The 17,132-nt window shown below is 35.0% G+C and overlaps 1 protein-coding gene across 14 annotated transcripts in view; it reads right to left on the bottom strand.

Annotated features, from left to right (window-relative positions):
- SYNE1 (spectrin repeat containing nuclear envelope protein 1) overlaps positions 1-17,132 on the bottom strand; it is a 296,964-nt gene that overhangs the window by 180,203 nt on the left and 99,629 nt on the right. For all 14 annotated transcript variants that reach the window (XM_030498895.1, XM_030498904.1, XM_030498900.1 and 11 more), the window contains 11 exons: positions 16,609-16,767; positions 16,155-16,363; positions 15,768-15,876; positions 14,455-14,619; positions 12,516-12,683; positions 10,824-11,000; positions 9,368-9,508; positions 8,191-8,351; positions 5,178-5,328; positions 1,667-1,894; positions 1,044-1,142 (listed from right to left, as the gene is read on the bottom strand). In XM_030498895.1, coding sequence (XP_030354755.1) covers positions 1,044-1,142; positions 1,667-1,894; positions 5,178-5,328; positions 8,191-8,351; positions 9,368-9,508; positions 10,824-11,000; positions 12,516-12,683; positions 14,455-14,619; positions 15,768-15,876; positions 16,155-16,363; positions 16,609-16,767 — 1,767 coding nt within the window. The remainder of the gene's footprint in view (positions 1-1,043; positions 1,143-1,666; positions 1,895-5,177; positions 5,329-8,190; positions 8,352-9,367; positions 9,509-10,823; positions 11,001-12,515; positions 12,684-14,454; positions 14,620-15,767; positions 15,877-16,154; positions 16,364-16,608; positions 16,768-17,132) is intronic.

Raw genomic sequence — 17,132 nt, 5'->3', positions numbered from 1 at the left:
ACAAGTGTGTAGTAATAACAACAGTAGTAATGGTTATAATTACAGTCATGAAAGAAACCATATATAGGAGGAAAGGTGAATTATACAGCAACAAGCTGCTGATGTTTAACATAAGTAATAAACAGCAATTTAATCGTGATCCCATAGGAAGGACAAGAGTTTACATTGCATACTCAGCATATTCAAAATGTTTAAAAAACAATAACAATGATTACATTTGCTGTCTGAATAAATTTTCCATATGCAAAATATTTTTCCTCAACAAGTATCAAGCTTTTTTGAAGAAGACAAGCCAGTTCTTCATTGAATACATCCTTTACAAGTAGTTACCACTAAGTTCAGAAGTTACATGTATTTTACTGCAAGAACATATGAATAAAAGTTTTTATTATATTTTCTTGGGAAGAAAGTTAATGTTTCTTGTGGGAGAATACATTACAAACTTATAGACACAGATAAAAATGATACACCAAATTCCAAGATTTGGGATGCATTTTTTGTAGTCCAAACACCCGTGGATTTCTGGCATCACAGGTAAAAGTTTGTCAGTTGAAATTCTGTCCAGTCTATGCATTGTCCAAGAGAAATAACTTCCAAGGAGTTGGTTGGGTTTTTTTCTTTTTTTTTCTTTTTTTAAATCACAGATTTCTATAAACCAAGACCCAAGTTTCATTAAAATCTTTGAGGAAAAATTGTCTAACAGATGTTTCTTGATGAAAAATCTCTTATTTTCATGTTTTAGATGCATAAAATCAAAACCAAGAAACTGGGGGATTAATTCATGCTTTTAGGCTTTCCTTTCTCTAGAGTGGGGAAAAAAACCCTCCAAACCTGCCTGAAATGGTGTAAAGAAATAGCTGAGGAAGCCTGCTTTAAGCCTTCTCTGGCGCTGTCCACTGTGACAGGCGCCTCCTCCTGCCTCAACCCTGGCTGATGTGGTATCAGGCAGCCCCTGGTCTGGAGGTTATTGGCATTTCTGTCAGGAGATTAATGTGGCACTGTTTCCCCGGATTTGTGTCAGGAATCTCTGGCCACATGCTCACCGTGTAATCCTGAAGGGCTGCGTATGTTGCTGATGATGAAGAGCATGATGTAAGAGGCTCAGCCAGCTTAGCTTCAAATACAGACACTGTCTCCTGCACCTATGAAGAAAAGGCAAACCAGAGAGTCTAAAACCAGCAGGAAATACATAATTGATGCTTTAAACATAATATCTTAAATATTTAGTGCTAAGAGAATATTATATCCTAAGCTTTTGAAGTGCTGAGTGCCTTTGAAGTTAAAAGATGCTAACTGGGCACAGCTCCTTGGGACTGGGACAATAATAATATTTAAATTATTTTCCTTATGACCTACTAACAACCCAAATTTGAAGTTAAATTGTTTATAAGAAGTTTGGATGTGGTTTATTAGTGCAATATCCAGAAGAATCACTTAGGTTTTCTAAAAGAAAGCATAATGTTTTGAATGTGTATATTATAGTGTCTTCCTGAACCTGCCTTTTAATTCATTCAAAGCACAAATTTACAGAGAGGTCTTGCAATTAGTTTACAAACTTACTCATGTATTCTAGCCCATCCTATAATATTTTATATTCAATTTTGGAAAAATAAAGAGTAAATGTATAAATTGCTGCAAACAATCCATTAGATATTGCATTGTCTACCTCTTTAAGACTGTCTTCATATTTCTGCTGCGCTGATGCATTCCCTGTGATTGTTCCTTCCAGTCTCTGTGCATGATCTCTTAGTTCTTCCCAATACCTTTTGACTTGAGTCAGTTTGGCTTTAATATGTGCACATTCTCCAGAGGTAACAAACTGGGAAAAAGACTTCGCTTCCTCTTCTAGCTTTGAGATTCCAGTTATCTTACCATCTATTTCTTTATTAATAACCTAAAATGTAAAGTAATAGTAAATAAAGACGCATAATAGGTTTCTTAATTATCAGAATAACATTTTCTGCATCCTTCTTTTACCTAAGCTAATAATATTCTTCATTAAAAAAGTAAAGAAGAGGAGAGTTCACTGACCACTTGAAATAAGTGGTTACAACAGTAACTAACCAATATGACCAGTAAATTTCTTTTTTCTTCTTGAAATTTGCACCGGAAAAGGTTTAGAAAACAGCTTGCCCTAAAACCACTATCTATAAAGAGCAACTAGAATTGGCTGAGGTGAATATTTTCATAAGCAGACAAGATGGTTCATATTTTCATAGCAAATTAATACACAATTCTTTTAAAGATTCAAAATAAATACAAGACGACAAAAAATGTATAACTGAAAACAATATTGTTAAGGAGCTGAACCCTAACAGCTGATTACTTGTGTTTAATAAGTTTTCAAGCCCTTACAAAACAAAACATGCTATGATTTAAAAACAATAAAGATTATTTTAATTTTCTAATTTAAAATTCTATGGCTTAATAAAGAATAAGATAAGTTACATTATGAGGCAGGTTCAACGTGCCCTCAGGCAGAGGATTAAATAAAGAACCACATTACCATATATATAGGAAACCATGACACAAGGGTGATGGTACTTTTGGTACTTCTCAGCTGCCTCCCACATCAGTTAGTAAATGCATAAAGACAAACTAGGACTGGCTTTACATTTTGTCAGCTGCATGCCAGCAACTGTTTCCTATTATTTTGCACTTGTTTTTATTGCAAAATGGAGGCAAACCTGAAAGCTACAACACCCAAGACAGAAACTTATACAGTTTCCTATTCAGTGGCTATTTATTAAGAAAGCATCAGTGAACATGGAAATAAGATTTTTTTCCACAACGGAATTCTTTTAATTTCTCCTGATTCAGCATGTCCATGGAGTTCTTTTCAGAAGCTGTGAATAATACTGGGAACTGAAAGAGCAAAGAGTGCTCTTTGAAACTGGTATAGGCAATAGCATTCTGATATAAAAATGTTAAGATATGTATGTAGATGAAATCAACTAAAACCTTCCTGAAAACGCACTCTCAAAATCATAGAAAGTGCCTGTCTTCTGCTATAATTGTGCTAAAAATATGGTATTTTTCTTGCCATTATAAAGCTCAGGAGTGGCTTACTGTAAAATTCAGTCTAGAATTAGCAGGATGACAGTACAGAAAAAATGTGGTGTTGGAAGCATTTATAGTGTCTCTTTATGCAATATATTCTGAATTAATTTAGATTAAAAAATATCTTTTTTTTTCATGAGAATATGTTGCTGAGGAAAAATACTGAATTTGCAGCCCTGAAGCTGAAATTATCTAACAATGCAGCAGATACAAATGAGGCAGCGCTTTTTTACTCCCACGCTATTCTGTTAAATTCACTCGGTTACATAAAAGAAGGTGGATAATTGAGGCCTTCAAACTCTCAGCAAGTCTGCCACCAATGGTAACTACTTGTGACTACTGTCATTTTGTTCCATCAGGAACTTTGGAGAAATGTGTAGGTGAAAATCTGGCTCTGCTGAAGTCATTGGGGTTTTGCAATCAATGTCACCAGAAGTAGACTATTACCACCACTATGTACGATAACTACATTTGGCTGACCCCAGGTTTTTTATCTGTTCAGCCAAGGTATCGGGGATTTTTTATGCATTTGCCCCATGTTGCAATATTCCTTACTAAGATGTTGTACGAGAAGTTATAAACTAAATATGCTGGTTAGCATTGTGACACAGAGTAACCAATTGGGAAACTTAAAATAAAACATAACTAATTCTTCAAAATCAGGAACAAAGCAATGCTGCTGAAGAAGACCTCAAGCTATGCCCATGCACAGAGGTCAGATGACTCATTTCACATACCACAGTTCATTGGTTCACCTAAGCTACAATGATGTGCCCTAGGTCTTATCTGGAGGATTTTCTCTACTTCATGTCTGTTCACTCAGACAGTTATAAACATTACCTGCTGACCATTTTCCTTCTGTTGTGATGTTTAAATGAGGAAAAATTATGGTGGAATTTTCAGAAACTTGCAATGCAGTGTAAAAATTACTGCTTATCTGCATATATAACAAAGAACAGCCTTTCTGGGAAATTGGCCTGAATGGGTTAGTTGGGCTTAAGTAGACTCCATTTAGACAGACAAGAACTGTTAGTTACACTGTACACATATTAATATAATTTGATGCACTTATTTTCTGTCTATCTTCAACACTGGAATCCTAACCCCTAACTACTGAAAAGCAACATAAAATGACAATGTATGCCAGTGGGATAAGTGTGCATATGTTATTTCACAAAGAAGATGGTTTTTAGTTGCTATGGCAATAAAGCAAGAACTCAAACATTGTTTTATTCTTCAATGATGAAACCAAGAGATCTTATTTATTTGGTGTATGTAAAGATGTGATCAGATTAAGAACAGGAAAACCTGCTGCTAAACTGTTTCTGTCACATGAAACAAGTGCCTTATGGGATACTTTGGAAATACATACTGTCAATTTGGCCCACCACTGCAAGCAGCTGTACACTTCTGCACTTTCTGAAGAGCAAGTAGGTCACAGAATAAAGAAAATGATGGTGGTCACTGCGTAATGAAAAACTCTGTCCTCTTAGAAACATGCAGTTTCAGAGAAGGTACATTTTTATTTGTAGGAGGATATCAAGTCAGCCCTTGAAATGCAATGCTTGAAGACAATATGCACCTTTAGTTAGCAATAAAAAACTAAACCACTACATATCTACAGGAATGTACACAGAATTTAAGACAGTGTAAATATAATAGCAACAAATGGTATGTAGTTTTGCAAGCTACCAAGAGCAATAGTTTCTTTATTGTTTCAGCATAAAAGGTACATAAATCAAGTTATATCTTTAGCTTGCAAGATTAAAACCAAGTTCTATATCCACTAGCTGATGCACGTTTTAAAATAAAGAAGCTTTATACACCTTGTATTTATGTAGCTATTTTGCACACCAGTTGAGATTACTCAAAAAATAAGAAAATTATAAATTAAATATTTTAACCATACACAAAAAGGCTCAATATATGTAAACTAAACACTAAAGGACAAGGCAGCCTGTCAGAATTTTCCTTCGGTTTATGCAAAACTTTACTGCTCAGTATATTCATTATCGTGGTAGTTCTGAGACACGTAAAATGTCTGTTCTCCCCTTTGGCTTCTAGCAAAATAACAGACAAATGGGCTTTTAATGCTAAACATAACAAGAACTAATCACCTTGATTTGGCTCATCTGTATGTCCAAAGGAGATGATGATGTTTCCAAAGTTTCCAGTTCTTTTTCTTGTTCAGCTATCCAGATGGACAGAGCTTCAAAATTATTGCCAAAATGATCCCACTTGTTTTTCACCATTTCCATGCTTTTAATACTAAAATTAACCAAATTAATTAGAGAGAATAAACAGTTTAATATAATGAAGCTGCCCATATTCCTTCTAGAATAAAAATGTAAGTTATTCAATCTACAGAAGGGTCATTTTAAAAACTCCAGGTTTTAGAGGACTCAGTGGTGTGCCTAAATTCAAACTCGGCTCTTCTCTCTCAGACTGCACTCAAAGTCAAACAATTGTATTAGCCATAGAGGAGACAGCAAGAGGTGAAACGCAGTACAGCTTCACTCATCAGCTGTACATCAAGAATCTCATCATAGCAGGAAGAAAAGGAAAAGTTACATAAATATGATTTCTATGAAATAATATGGAATTATGATTATATGAGATGTCTAAAAATTGAGATAATTGAGTGCATAGATGTTAGTAATTTAGTCACTAGAACAGAATGAATAAAACCAGTGTATTGTGGATGTAGATAGAGTCTTGACTACTTTATTAAACTACTTTTTTTATAACAGCAATCTTCCCATCTTATAGGAAGGTGGTATTTTCTGAGGCAGTATTAAATATCAAGCCAAAGAATCAATGACAGATACTCAACTAACTTAAAGTTAATAGATTTATATTCTTTGAAACATACATTATAGGTATGTTAAACAGAGACAGATTATGATGTATTCTCATCTATCTTGGATAGCAAACAAAGCACCCTTCTTTTTGGTCACAAGTAAGTCCAACACTTTCGTAAGGCCTAGCAGGATTGACTTCCAGTAAACAAGTTTCTGCTCCTTTCAAATCATTGTAAAGAAACCAGTGCTAATGCAGGCCCTATACGCAGCTTACAAAACATGCATTTTCTATTTGACTGAAAATATTAAAATTTCAGCAGAGAAGTCTGAATATTATGAAATTCCAAAATACATTTTCCTTTTAAATATAGCCTTAAAAACCATTCCATGTTAAAAAGTTTTTGGTTTCATTTCTTTATTCCACCTTATTAAAGCTAGAGGAAGCTTTAAGAAAAGATGCAGTCTAAAAATGTAAAAATTGGTCTTTTTCTTTTTTCTTTTTTCTTTTTTTTTTTTTTTTTCCAAAATAAAGGAAAAAAAAAATAGCAAACTCAACAGCCACTTACTGGCAAGAGTGTATTAATTTTCAAGTTATTGTAGGAAAATAAAGTGCAAAAATATTTCTCTCAAGTGCAACCCAAGAAAATACAGCTGGAAATCAGAATTGAGGGACCAAATCAGTGGCACAATGACTGAAAATCCTTTGCCTTTGTATCTGCTTTCCTTACAGTTGTAAGGAAGCTACAGACTGTAAAGAATATAGTCCCAAACACACTGCACAGCTATGCATGATCTACTTGGGAAACAGATGGACTAAGTTTGCTCTATAGCTAACTATGGAGAGCTGCTCAAATTTTTCTTTCTCTTTCCTGTTTGTTGGCATTGTATGTACCATATGTATTTGGAATACCTGCACTTAAAATTACTCAGCCAAGATTTTTATTGATGATGTGAGTTACAACATAACCCTTACACACTTATTATATGTTCTGTAGATTCACTATAGAGAGTTGTATATATTTGCCTGTTTGGCAGAAGGGATTTATTTTTTATTATCTGTCACAGTATCAAAAACATTCTCTATAATCAATACATTCAACTAAAACCTATTTCATATCTACGTTAAAACGCGATATCCATGATGGCTTTCATTTAAAAATAGATTACATTATTAAAAAAGTGAATATTCACTGTTGGACAGGTGAATTTCTTGAACTGAAAAATCACATTAGTTTTCTCTCTAATGTTGGAGAAAATTATGTATAAAGTATTCACTAAGATATGGTAGAAATAATGGAGACATTAATGGACAAATAATGGAAACATGTTGGACAAAGTGTTATGTAAAATTTAGACCACCAATAATCAGAAAGTTACATCTGCTGCATAGGCTAGTTGTTCTGGTTTACAACTGTTCTTTTACATTGGGAAAAAAATGGCATCTAATTGGTCAGATTAATAAGACAATGGTCAGTAGGGGGAAACTAGTCGTGGGGGCATTGCTGTTTTCTCATATTCAGATAGAGGTTGTGGTACCTGCTTAAACTTATACGTCAGATTATCCTACATAATAATTCCAGTAAGACAACACAGAATTGGCACATATACCCATGACTTCTGTACTGGATTAAGTATATGCAAAAATACTAATTTCATACACGCATATCAATGTATGTGTATATAGATAAAATGAGAATAGCAACAACTGAAGTTGAGTAACATGAGCTCAGTAACAGAGTTACTCACTTGAGAAAAGGGATGAAATTTTTACAGATACAAAAAGCTCCAAATAGTTACAAGATTTAACAACATTTTCTTGGAGTTTGAACTTCCAATTTTTAAACAAAATTTGGCATATGATGCCTTTGTTCTTTGCAGCAGCAGAAGCAGCTTTTGACATTGCCCATGAAATAAAATCGGGGCATTCAGCTAAGATGAAGGCACTTTCTTGACATTCCTGTGGACAAAGTGGAATACTGAAAACTGAGGCAAATATGGTAACTGTGCTGTTCTCATACTTGCACTCTTTCTAAAAGGGTCTAGTACCTCAAGAATTAGTTTAATTATCCCTTCATCTCAAGATTGGGCCTTAAAGATAAGTGACAGGCTAAATGTAACTAACAGTGTTTTATAACTTATGTATTATAAAAAATGATTTTGTTTATTTGCACATACTCTTATGACATATTTGGTACTATAACCTGGTTGCTATGCCACGGCAAGCTGTAAATGACAGAGCTGAGACAACACAAAATGCTGATAAGGTATTCTAGAAATCTGATACAATCCTATAGTGGATAATAAATATTAGGACTTGTTAAGAACATACTCTTCTTCAAGAGTAGCTTCCACTTTTTTTACTTGTTCTTGGATTGATTTTGCCTGCTGCTGAAGGAACTGCTTGCTCTTTGAACCAAGCTGTATCTCAGAAGAATTCTTCACCAGATTCTCAGCCTGCACTGCCATTGCTTCAGTCTGTTTAGAAAGTTCCTGTAAGGGTGCAAGATACATTAATACAACTATGAACAATTTCCTATATTTACACAAAATATTTTTCTCCAATGTTTGTGCTTGGAAAAAGTATATGTTTCCTACATACATGTTTTAAATGTGTAGACACATAAAAACAGTATCTGAAGAAAGTTATTTTCATGTTGCAGTTAAGAAATGTTTATTCAAGCAAACTAGCTTGAATAAAATTTAGCAAGGGAAACTGTATCTCCAAAAGTTTTTAGCTCGACCAATCCATTTATTCTGTTACTTTTCAATAAATTTATCGGTGAATTGTGGAAGATTATATGCATCTTTATTTAATCTTTACATCTTACCCTTTACAGAGAGGATTTTTCAGTATCTCATAGCTTGTACTCTCACTTTGTTTAGCAACTATTTTCTGCCACAAATATTAAACCTATACACGAGAACAATGGATAAGCATAACCAAGATATATAGAATTTAGTATCAGATTAATCAAGTGGTAAAACCAGTGTGAAAAGCATGGCACTTGGGAAAGTAAATCACTACTATTGCTTCTATATTAGCAAATAAAATGGGCTGGATAATTCTGTGTTACTAACGAATGACAAGTGGCAAGTTATGGCTCATGTCCATGTTGTAGAAATCTCTCCTTTTTCTCCCAGGGCAAAAAAAGTGACAGTTGGCACAATCCACATAACCTTGCCAAAGAGCACTCTATTGATGTTGATATGCCAGTACTTGACATGGTTTAGTTTACTAGTATAGATAATTATTGAGCATAAAATGAGAAGTCCTCAAAGTCATTTTAACTTCCATACGTGTGCTTCAGATGCAGATCTTGAGCAATTCTTCATATTTTCATAAAATAACTTTTTGCCTATAAACAGTTTATGCAGTCTCTCCTCCGTATATGCAATTTGCACCAGCATTAACGGGAATCCATGCAAAATTGAAGGCAATATGCCCACTACATGTTACAAGCAAGGCAGAAAGATATCTCAGTTCCTCTATTTCACACAGTGAATACCTTTGTCTGATCCAGTTCTGAGGAGAGGCTCTCTAAACTGCTAAAGTTTAAGATACGTTCAAGTGCAGAGCTTGCTTGATTGAGATATTTTACTACTGTTTCTTTGTCTCTTTCGAACTGCTCCCATTTATTTATTGTGACCTGCAAAACAAATACACAAACAAACCCAAAACAGGAATACAAAGACAAAAAGACCAAAGGGGAGAAAAAAAAAGAATTTTAAGTTACTGAAGAAGGAAAAAAGACAAAAAACTGGCATAAAATAAAACAATTTCACCTGAGATGCCATCTACTCAACAGACAAAACTATTCTGAACCCAATAAAAAGAAAATTTTCTCTTGAATTTTGACTGATTCATGCTGCGTTGTGCAAAAAACCACTGTTCTTCAAGGTGCCAGAAATATTGAAGTCTTATATTTGAATGTCCTAAAAGAAGTCTGAAGTAATAAATGCCAATACTTATGCTTATGGTGACAGGTAGTCAACAATACCCAAAGGGATTTTCAAGGTCTCTAATGTCATAAATTACAGTTAAATGGTAGAAGAAAATCCCTACTCATAGGAAACTCACAGATAGGAATCTATCTGTTCTTTTCTCATAATGTAGAATTTTGATTAACATTCAGCATTTAATTACCAGTCACAAGAATTCTGACAGCATAAACAAGTATTTTTTTGATTCTGAAGTAAAACAAAGCCTGAGTTATGACTTTATATATGGGATTCCTTTGAAAAAAAAATTGTTTCAATGATAAATTCTTACATTAAGAAGTTACTTGAGCTGTATTGATGATGTTTTTAATTGTGTGTTTATCGCGGGAAATAGTTTTGATGACTTTAAACATTTGCTTGGAATACTGGGCAGCTGAATTACCATTCTGCTTAGAGAAATGTAAAGAATAACTCAGATACAGGTGCAAGGAGCTATAAATTATGATCCCAGTTCAATCAGTGATTAGGTAGGCAACCTGGAGCAACCCATTTGATTTCTCTGTGACTTTTTTTTTTTTCTTTAAATTTAGGATGACAGCATGTATCTCACACAATACTTGTGAGGATTATACTTGCAGAACATCAGGTATTATCAATCCAATAGCCTAAGGACTCTCAATTAAAGGGCTATGTCATCTCTAGTAACCAAGGGAGACAGCCTGTCTAAAAATTAAGTCACACATATATTATTTAAAATATCTATTTTGACTGAACAGCTCAGACTTTTAAACACGTCAAAACAAAATACTGTTTCTTTATTAGTTATGCAGCTTCAAGAAGTTTTAATGGAGGTACTGATCATGAAACCCCAAGGACCAAGATTCAGAGGTGAGAAAGTGAGCTCGGACTTTTTACATTACAAAATGTGGGGTTTTGTTGGGTGTTTTTCTTTTTTTTTTTTTTCCCTACTAAGTTGAAAAAAAGTAAAGCATGGTTTATTATTTCCACTTGTAAAGGACCCACCTGCAGTTGCTCTTCACGTTTTTCCATAGTCTGTTGTATGTTCTCCAATGTTTCTTCTAACTTTTGTAAATCCTCTTGCATTGTGCTGGGCAGCCCACCATCAATCTGCAACTGTTTAGCTTGGGAAATCTGTTGTTGCACATCTTGCCTCTTTGCACGGAGTCTCCTTGTCCTTTGCTAAAAAGATTGATCCAACAGGAATTATTAGACTATTTAGTTTCTTTGGGAAACTGCCACAATGAAACTACTTTCTGCTTTTGCAGGGTTATGCAGTGAGAGCAACAGACAAATTGATGAACTGTGGCAAGTATTCTTGACAGTCTTATATACTCATCAAGTACATGCCTTGGGTTCCAAAATGTATATACACCTTTTGTGGCATACAAATGGGAGAGAAAGAGTGACAGTGTGGCCATTTTTCCAAAGCAGTATTTCAGAAAACAGAAGTCACAGCACCTGAGTAACTGCAGCAGTAAGCACAGGTGGATGTATTCCTTACGACTGCCCGGAAGCCTGCAGGTCTGCTCTGCACTCTTTAAGGCACAGGCTGTAGACTCAGATTGACCAAAGCAATATATCAACCTTTATTAGAGAGCATTAGAGGGATGGCCAAGTTGCATAACTCTTTCCTTGATGCATTTTGCTTTGTAGTACTATCAGAAACTCCTAAGACAACATCTCATCTCCTTTCCTAACATGCCTGACTCATTGCCAGCCTTGCTAGATAAGCTCACAGCTCCCTGCTCAATTCTACTCTGGTATCTTCAGGTTCTTGTCGAAGCCTGTTTTTACTTTAACAGACTCCATATCAAAAGAAGAAGAAGAGTCTCAGAACTCAATGAGAAGTTTACTATTCCTACTATCTCTCATATGGTCAGATAAGGAATGTAGAGTATTTAAAGAACAAAACCAAGCCACAACACATACAATAGCTTCTACAAACACCAAAGAGTTTAGATAATACATGGGTAAGACATAGTATTGCTTGGTCAGAGAGTTAGACGTGTCTGACCTTACAGAAACAGATGTTAATATAAAACACGTATATAATGCCCAAATATTGACAGTAAATTATTATCAGCTTTGAGCAGGCCTCAAAGTTAATTTCCCATATTTAACCCCATGATTCTTGCTGTACACAACCCATATGGTTTATTATTACTGTAGCCTGTAGACGTTTTAATCTATTATCAGTGCATAAAAAGCCTCTCGTTCTACTCCTACAGACTGGAGGCCCATCTGTTACTGTAGCAGCTATGTATAGGAGGAGATGAAGCTAAAGGTACACCTTCTCTCTGGCATTTAGAGTTGGGGCCACATCAAAGCTGCTGAAGTAAAGAAATTTCCAAAACCAGGATTGGGACCAATTTACCATGAGCAAATCTGACATGCAAACTTCAAGTAAATGAAGCTTGGTTTTCAGGTGTTCTGTGTCCAAAAAACCAGTGTCAAATAAAAGGATATTCAATAAAAGTTGAAAAACAAGCTCACCTTTGAGCATTAACATTTAAAAAATACTCAGTATTTTTTCATTCGAACAAATCAATACTAGGCCATATGAGACTGTTTCCCTTATAACTACCCCAAGTTTAAATAAAAAGAGTTATCTTAATGGACATAATAAAATTTTGTAATTACATAAATTCTATCTTGAAAAAAAAAAATGGATATGGACATGAATATTTGCCTTACCTGATGATGAAGTAGTAGTTGCTGAGCTTGTAATAAACTTTCTGTATCCAGGATCTTTTCAGCCTCTGCTTGGGCTTCTTTAGAATTGCTGATTAACTCTTCAATTGCACTTTTAACTTCTTCTTTGTACTGGACACAGTCTCCAAGAGTGCCTACAGTCTTTTCAATCTACAATTACAGATAAGTTTAAGAATTTCATGTTGAAAGACTCTGTATTTTAAGAGCATATTTATATTTAGAACACTTTTTCAAAAAAATGTAGTAAATTGTCTAAATTCAAACCAATTTTGTCTCCAGCATTCTTGATACCTTTAACTTTACAGCGAAAGAGTGACTGCAGATTTAAAATGTGACCAAGGAGATCTTTGTTTTGTTTAGACATACTCCCTATTACACTGCCATATGGTAAACGGCTGTCTGTGACAGCCACATATTAGTGATCACTTAGAAAATATATGCTGTGCTCATCCTTGCAAGCTGACCCAGATTGTGAAACACCCGCGCTACTCAACACACAAAAAATCTTGTTAACTTTTGGACCTTCTTGAGCAAAACACTGGTGAATCACAAATATATTTAAATGCCCTGTTACCCTGGTTTTATGGACCGCATTATGCATGTGGTGGAATATCCAGTTTGCAGAAATTTATGATGTAAACATATATTTATTCAACATATCAGCAAGTTCTTTCCCCCTTGTACGATTCTGCTAACTACTTGTAGCTGATTCTCAGTACAGACTGTTCCTCAGACAGTTCCTGTGTTTTAAGGTTTTAACCAGGAAGTATTCTAGAACAGAGAAACTCCTTTCTTTTTTCCCCCCTTTCCTTTCTTTCTTGTCTATATTCACTTTGGACAGTCATTCAGATCCAAGCCATTCTCTTTCCTGTTATATAAATGTTTAGTCTTTACTCTCCAAAAAAACATTGCTGAACTCTGGAAATACCCAGCATCAGTCCTTGGCTAAACAATCTCACCCATCTGATTAAGCTGCAAATTTAGCTGTAAAGCGTATTCAGACTTCTAAGAATCAGCAATCTTTTAACTATAGTTTAAAGTGCCATTTAGATTCAAAACAAGTTTAGATTCTAACTCTCATCATCTTTTTTTACCTTCATGAACTTGTGTTCCCCTTAGTTCTGACTTTTAGAGGAAACAAAAAGCAAAAGTACTTTAACATATCAAAACAACAACAACAACAAAAAAAAAGATTAAAAAAAAAGGATAGTATCTTAAATTTTTTGCAGTCACCTGGAAATCAGAACACTGATTGCCCCAACTTTTCAAACAGAATTTTCAAACCATGGATATTTAGAGAAGTTTCAATAAATACGTGGAAATTTTATACATTTGGAACACCTACAAGCCTCCACAAGAACTGACATTAACAGTGGAATTTGAAGTCTGAAGTCTTTCTCTATCCTGATCTCCTTTATCCTCATTATCATTCAGACCTCAGAAAACTACAGCCTTCTCCTGCAAATCACTGCATGATCACTGCACATCCTTAATGATTTGAAACTACCTCACAGTAGTTCCTTTATTAATTCAGCATAAAAGATGATACACAAATGAAGACTAAAGCCAAATTCTATATCCACTAGCTGATGTACATGATAGTTTTGCCAATGTTCAGTATAAGCTCATTTTAGAAAACTACTTTTTGCCTCTAAAAATCCTGACATTTTGATTCCATAAACATTTACTATGATGCTTTCCAATCCTGCAAAGGCAAAAGCTCCATTATAATAATATCAGTAGTTTTTGCCTGCTACTCTCAAGGCTTTGCTACCCAGGGAGTACAAACGAGTTTTTCATTGCTGAATCCTTGCAGTTTAATTAAAAAAACACAGCAGGGAACTTATGCCTGTGAAGCCATGACTGATGTCATTTCATGTGACACTGTAAATGGAGAGGTTTTGTGTCTCTCATACTGTACCTCAGCCAGCAAATCTAGGAGTCCCTTGAAGTCACTGGAAAGTTTACAAAGCTCATCCTCTGTCTCTTTGGCCTCCAAATCAGGACATACTGTGGTCAAAACAGCAAGTCTAGATTTCAGCCAGCTGTGATTTTCTCCTTGCTTCTTAATATGCTTCCGAATTTCCTATGAAAGAATTAAAAGCTATTTTCTTCAAATAAACAAAATACACTAAAGAGTGGCATTCATAGTATCAGTTCAACAATTAGTAGTGTAAACATACTACCATATTTTTCTATTTGGAAACCCTATCTGATTCTGTTCCAGTTAAAGGCTACATTTTTGCATTTGGTCCACAGGCTTTACTTCACTACTACTTATTAGAATATTCTTTAATAGGTAGTAGTAGTAGACCATTTTTTCCCTACAAACTAACATTTTTTCTACAGATAGATGGTAGATACCATGTATATATATTTAACCAAATTTCTCAATTACCATTTAAATCTTAAATGCTGACTTTCCCAAACACAAAATTTCATGTGCTAGGTTTTGTGTGTATGTTTTTCCCTATTTAAATAGCTCTTTCCTCCCCTCTTTTCACTCAGTAGTTCATTTATATCTTTGTGCCAGTGCTGATGAGAAGTTGCCAGCAGTGAAACTGCATGCGTAAATTAGAATTTTTGAAACAGAAGTATGTTTCTTTGCACAGTTAACCTGTTAACTTTCACGCAATCTCCTACAGTATGTGACATTTGTATTTCTGCTCTTAGTACGCGAAATAAAAAAAGAAATAAGGGTTAAGCTAGGTCCCAAATGACACAATCTGTTATTGCCTAAAACTAATTTAACCAAATGGCTCAACTGTTCTACCATTTCTGTTACCAGTCACCAATATAACAGCGAATGGTAGTATCTTTGCCTCCCCTGTTATACTATTGTAGAAGAGAATTTTTATTATAGATTTCTATGAGTGTAAGACAGTAACTTGATCCTTCAGAAACCTCCAGTCCGGAAATTTTGGCTTTTCTTTGAACAGCACTTTTAAATGCATGTGCAGCAGGATGAGAGGCAGGTATTTATTCTGCTTCTGTATTTTGGATGTTCTGAATACACAGGTAAAGGGACCTTCCATTATCTAAATTATTAAAAGTAGGAACTTATGCCACACTTTGTTGCAATGTGGAACATTCTCCTGGAAATGTTTTTAAGAATACCATGAATCAGCAGAGCTACTGTGGTCTCCAGAGTAAAACAGTTGCACTACTACAGTTTTATCTGGAGTCCCAGTAGCAATGACCATAGCTTTGTTAGAATATAAGCCAAGGGCTCACCCCCACAGATGCTTTACATTGCTTGTATTTGGCAGTATCATTGACACTTTCCTTTATCTTCCTTAGCTCTCTTTCTGTTGATGAAATCCAATTTGCCAATTCAGAAAATCTGAAATAAAACATCACATAATGCAGAACAAGGAAAAAAGACAAAAAATGCACCACCAAATGGTAACCTTCTAAGTTTAAGCAAAAAAAAAAAAGGAAAAAAAAAATCCACTCAAAACCCCACCATGATTTGTGGAATTACTACAGGAATCATAGTTTTCTACCTGAAGCTGACAACACAGCTTCATCATTCTTTATGTGGTACTGATCTATGATGACATTTAGAGGAGTGACCACACGTAAGGCTCTACAAGACCCAGTTAGCAATTGAGCTGAAACCTTTTCTTATAGCCCTTCCAGGTGTCCGAGTGCTCTGTTAGCTTTACGTATGTGCTGTCTATCTGGGATTTGAGCTCCTTCAGGATTCGTTGGCTGCTTTCCAATGTAGCCCTCACTGGATCAGTAACTGGCAGTTTTTGGCACAGTTCTTCAATCCTTTGTAGCCTTTTCTCACACAGATGGTAAGGTCCCTTGTCGCCGAAGAACAACTGACCGGAGACAAAGCAGAAAATACAATAAAAATACTAACTGGCAGAAATCACAAAGCATATCTAGATATTTGTTACAAATTGTACTAAGCCCGAATCACAATTTTTGTTAAAGGCCCCAAGTATTGTATGATTTAGTTCTGCACAGAGTTTTTGATGGATTAGGAGTTGGTCAGACCCTCTGTTTATTATTGACATTGAAATGTATTTCTGTAAATGCCCACGTGGTGGCACATAATTCGTACCATGTGTTCCTCGATCATCCTTTCATTGCCTTCTCTTGACAGCACCTTGTTCTGTCGAGCTAGTTCAGCTCTGCACTCCTCCACCGTGACAAGGAACTTGGTTTTCTGTGCTTCAATCTTCAAGTGGATCAAATGATATGGGGCTTCTGTTTGAAGATCCTATGCACCCACATGGGCAATAAACAAACACAGAGATAAAACACTACTCCCATTACTTCAGTGTGATGTTACTACAAATAAATTATCTAAAACTCCTAATAAAGAAAATAAACTTATATATGCATGGACAGATGGGGGGTTCTCTATATTTATTTAAGTAAATAAAGCAACTGTGATACCAGTATCTCTTAGATATAAGTTTTGGGGACCAGAAATATGTATGCACATTACAGAGACATTTTGATTCTTGACAAGACATACCAAATATTTCCTGTATAAAATAATAAAGCAAACAATAATAGTGAAACTATGTTCACAACTGCTTCCAGAGATTCCTGTTTGCATGATAGTGAGAAAACACTTAT

The sequence above is a fragment of the Strigops habroptila genome, chromosome 10 (assembly GCF_004027225.2).
Source record: "Strigops habroptila isolate Jane chromosome 10, bStrHab1.2.pri, whole genome shotgun sequence".
Taxonomy (NCBI): Eukaryota; Metazoa; Chordata; class Aves; order Psittaciformes; family Psittacidae; genus Strigops; species Strigops habroptila.
The sequence above is the reverse complement of the archived record's forward strand: the minus strand, read 5'-3'. Positions and strand labels throughout refer to the sequence as shown.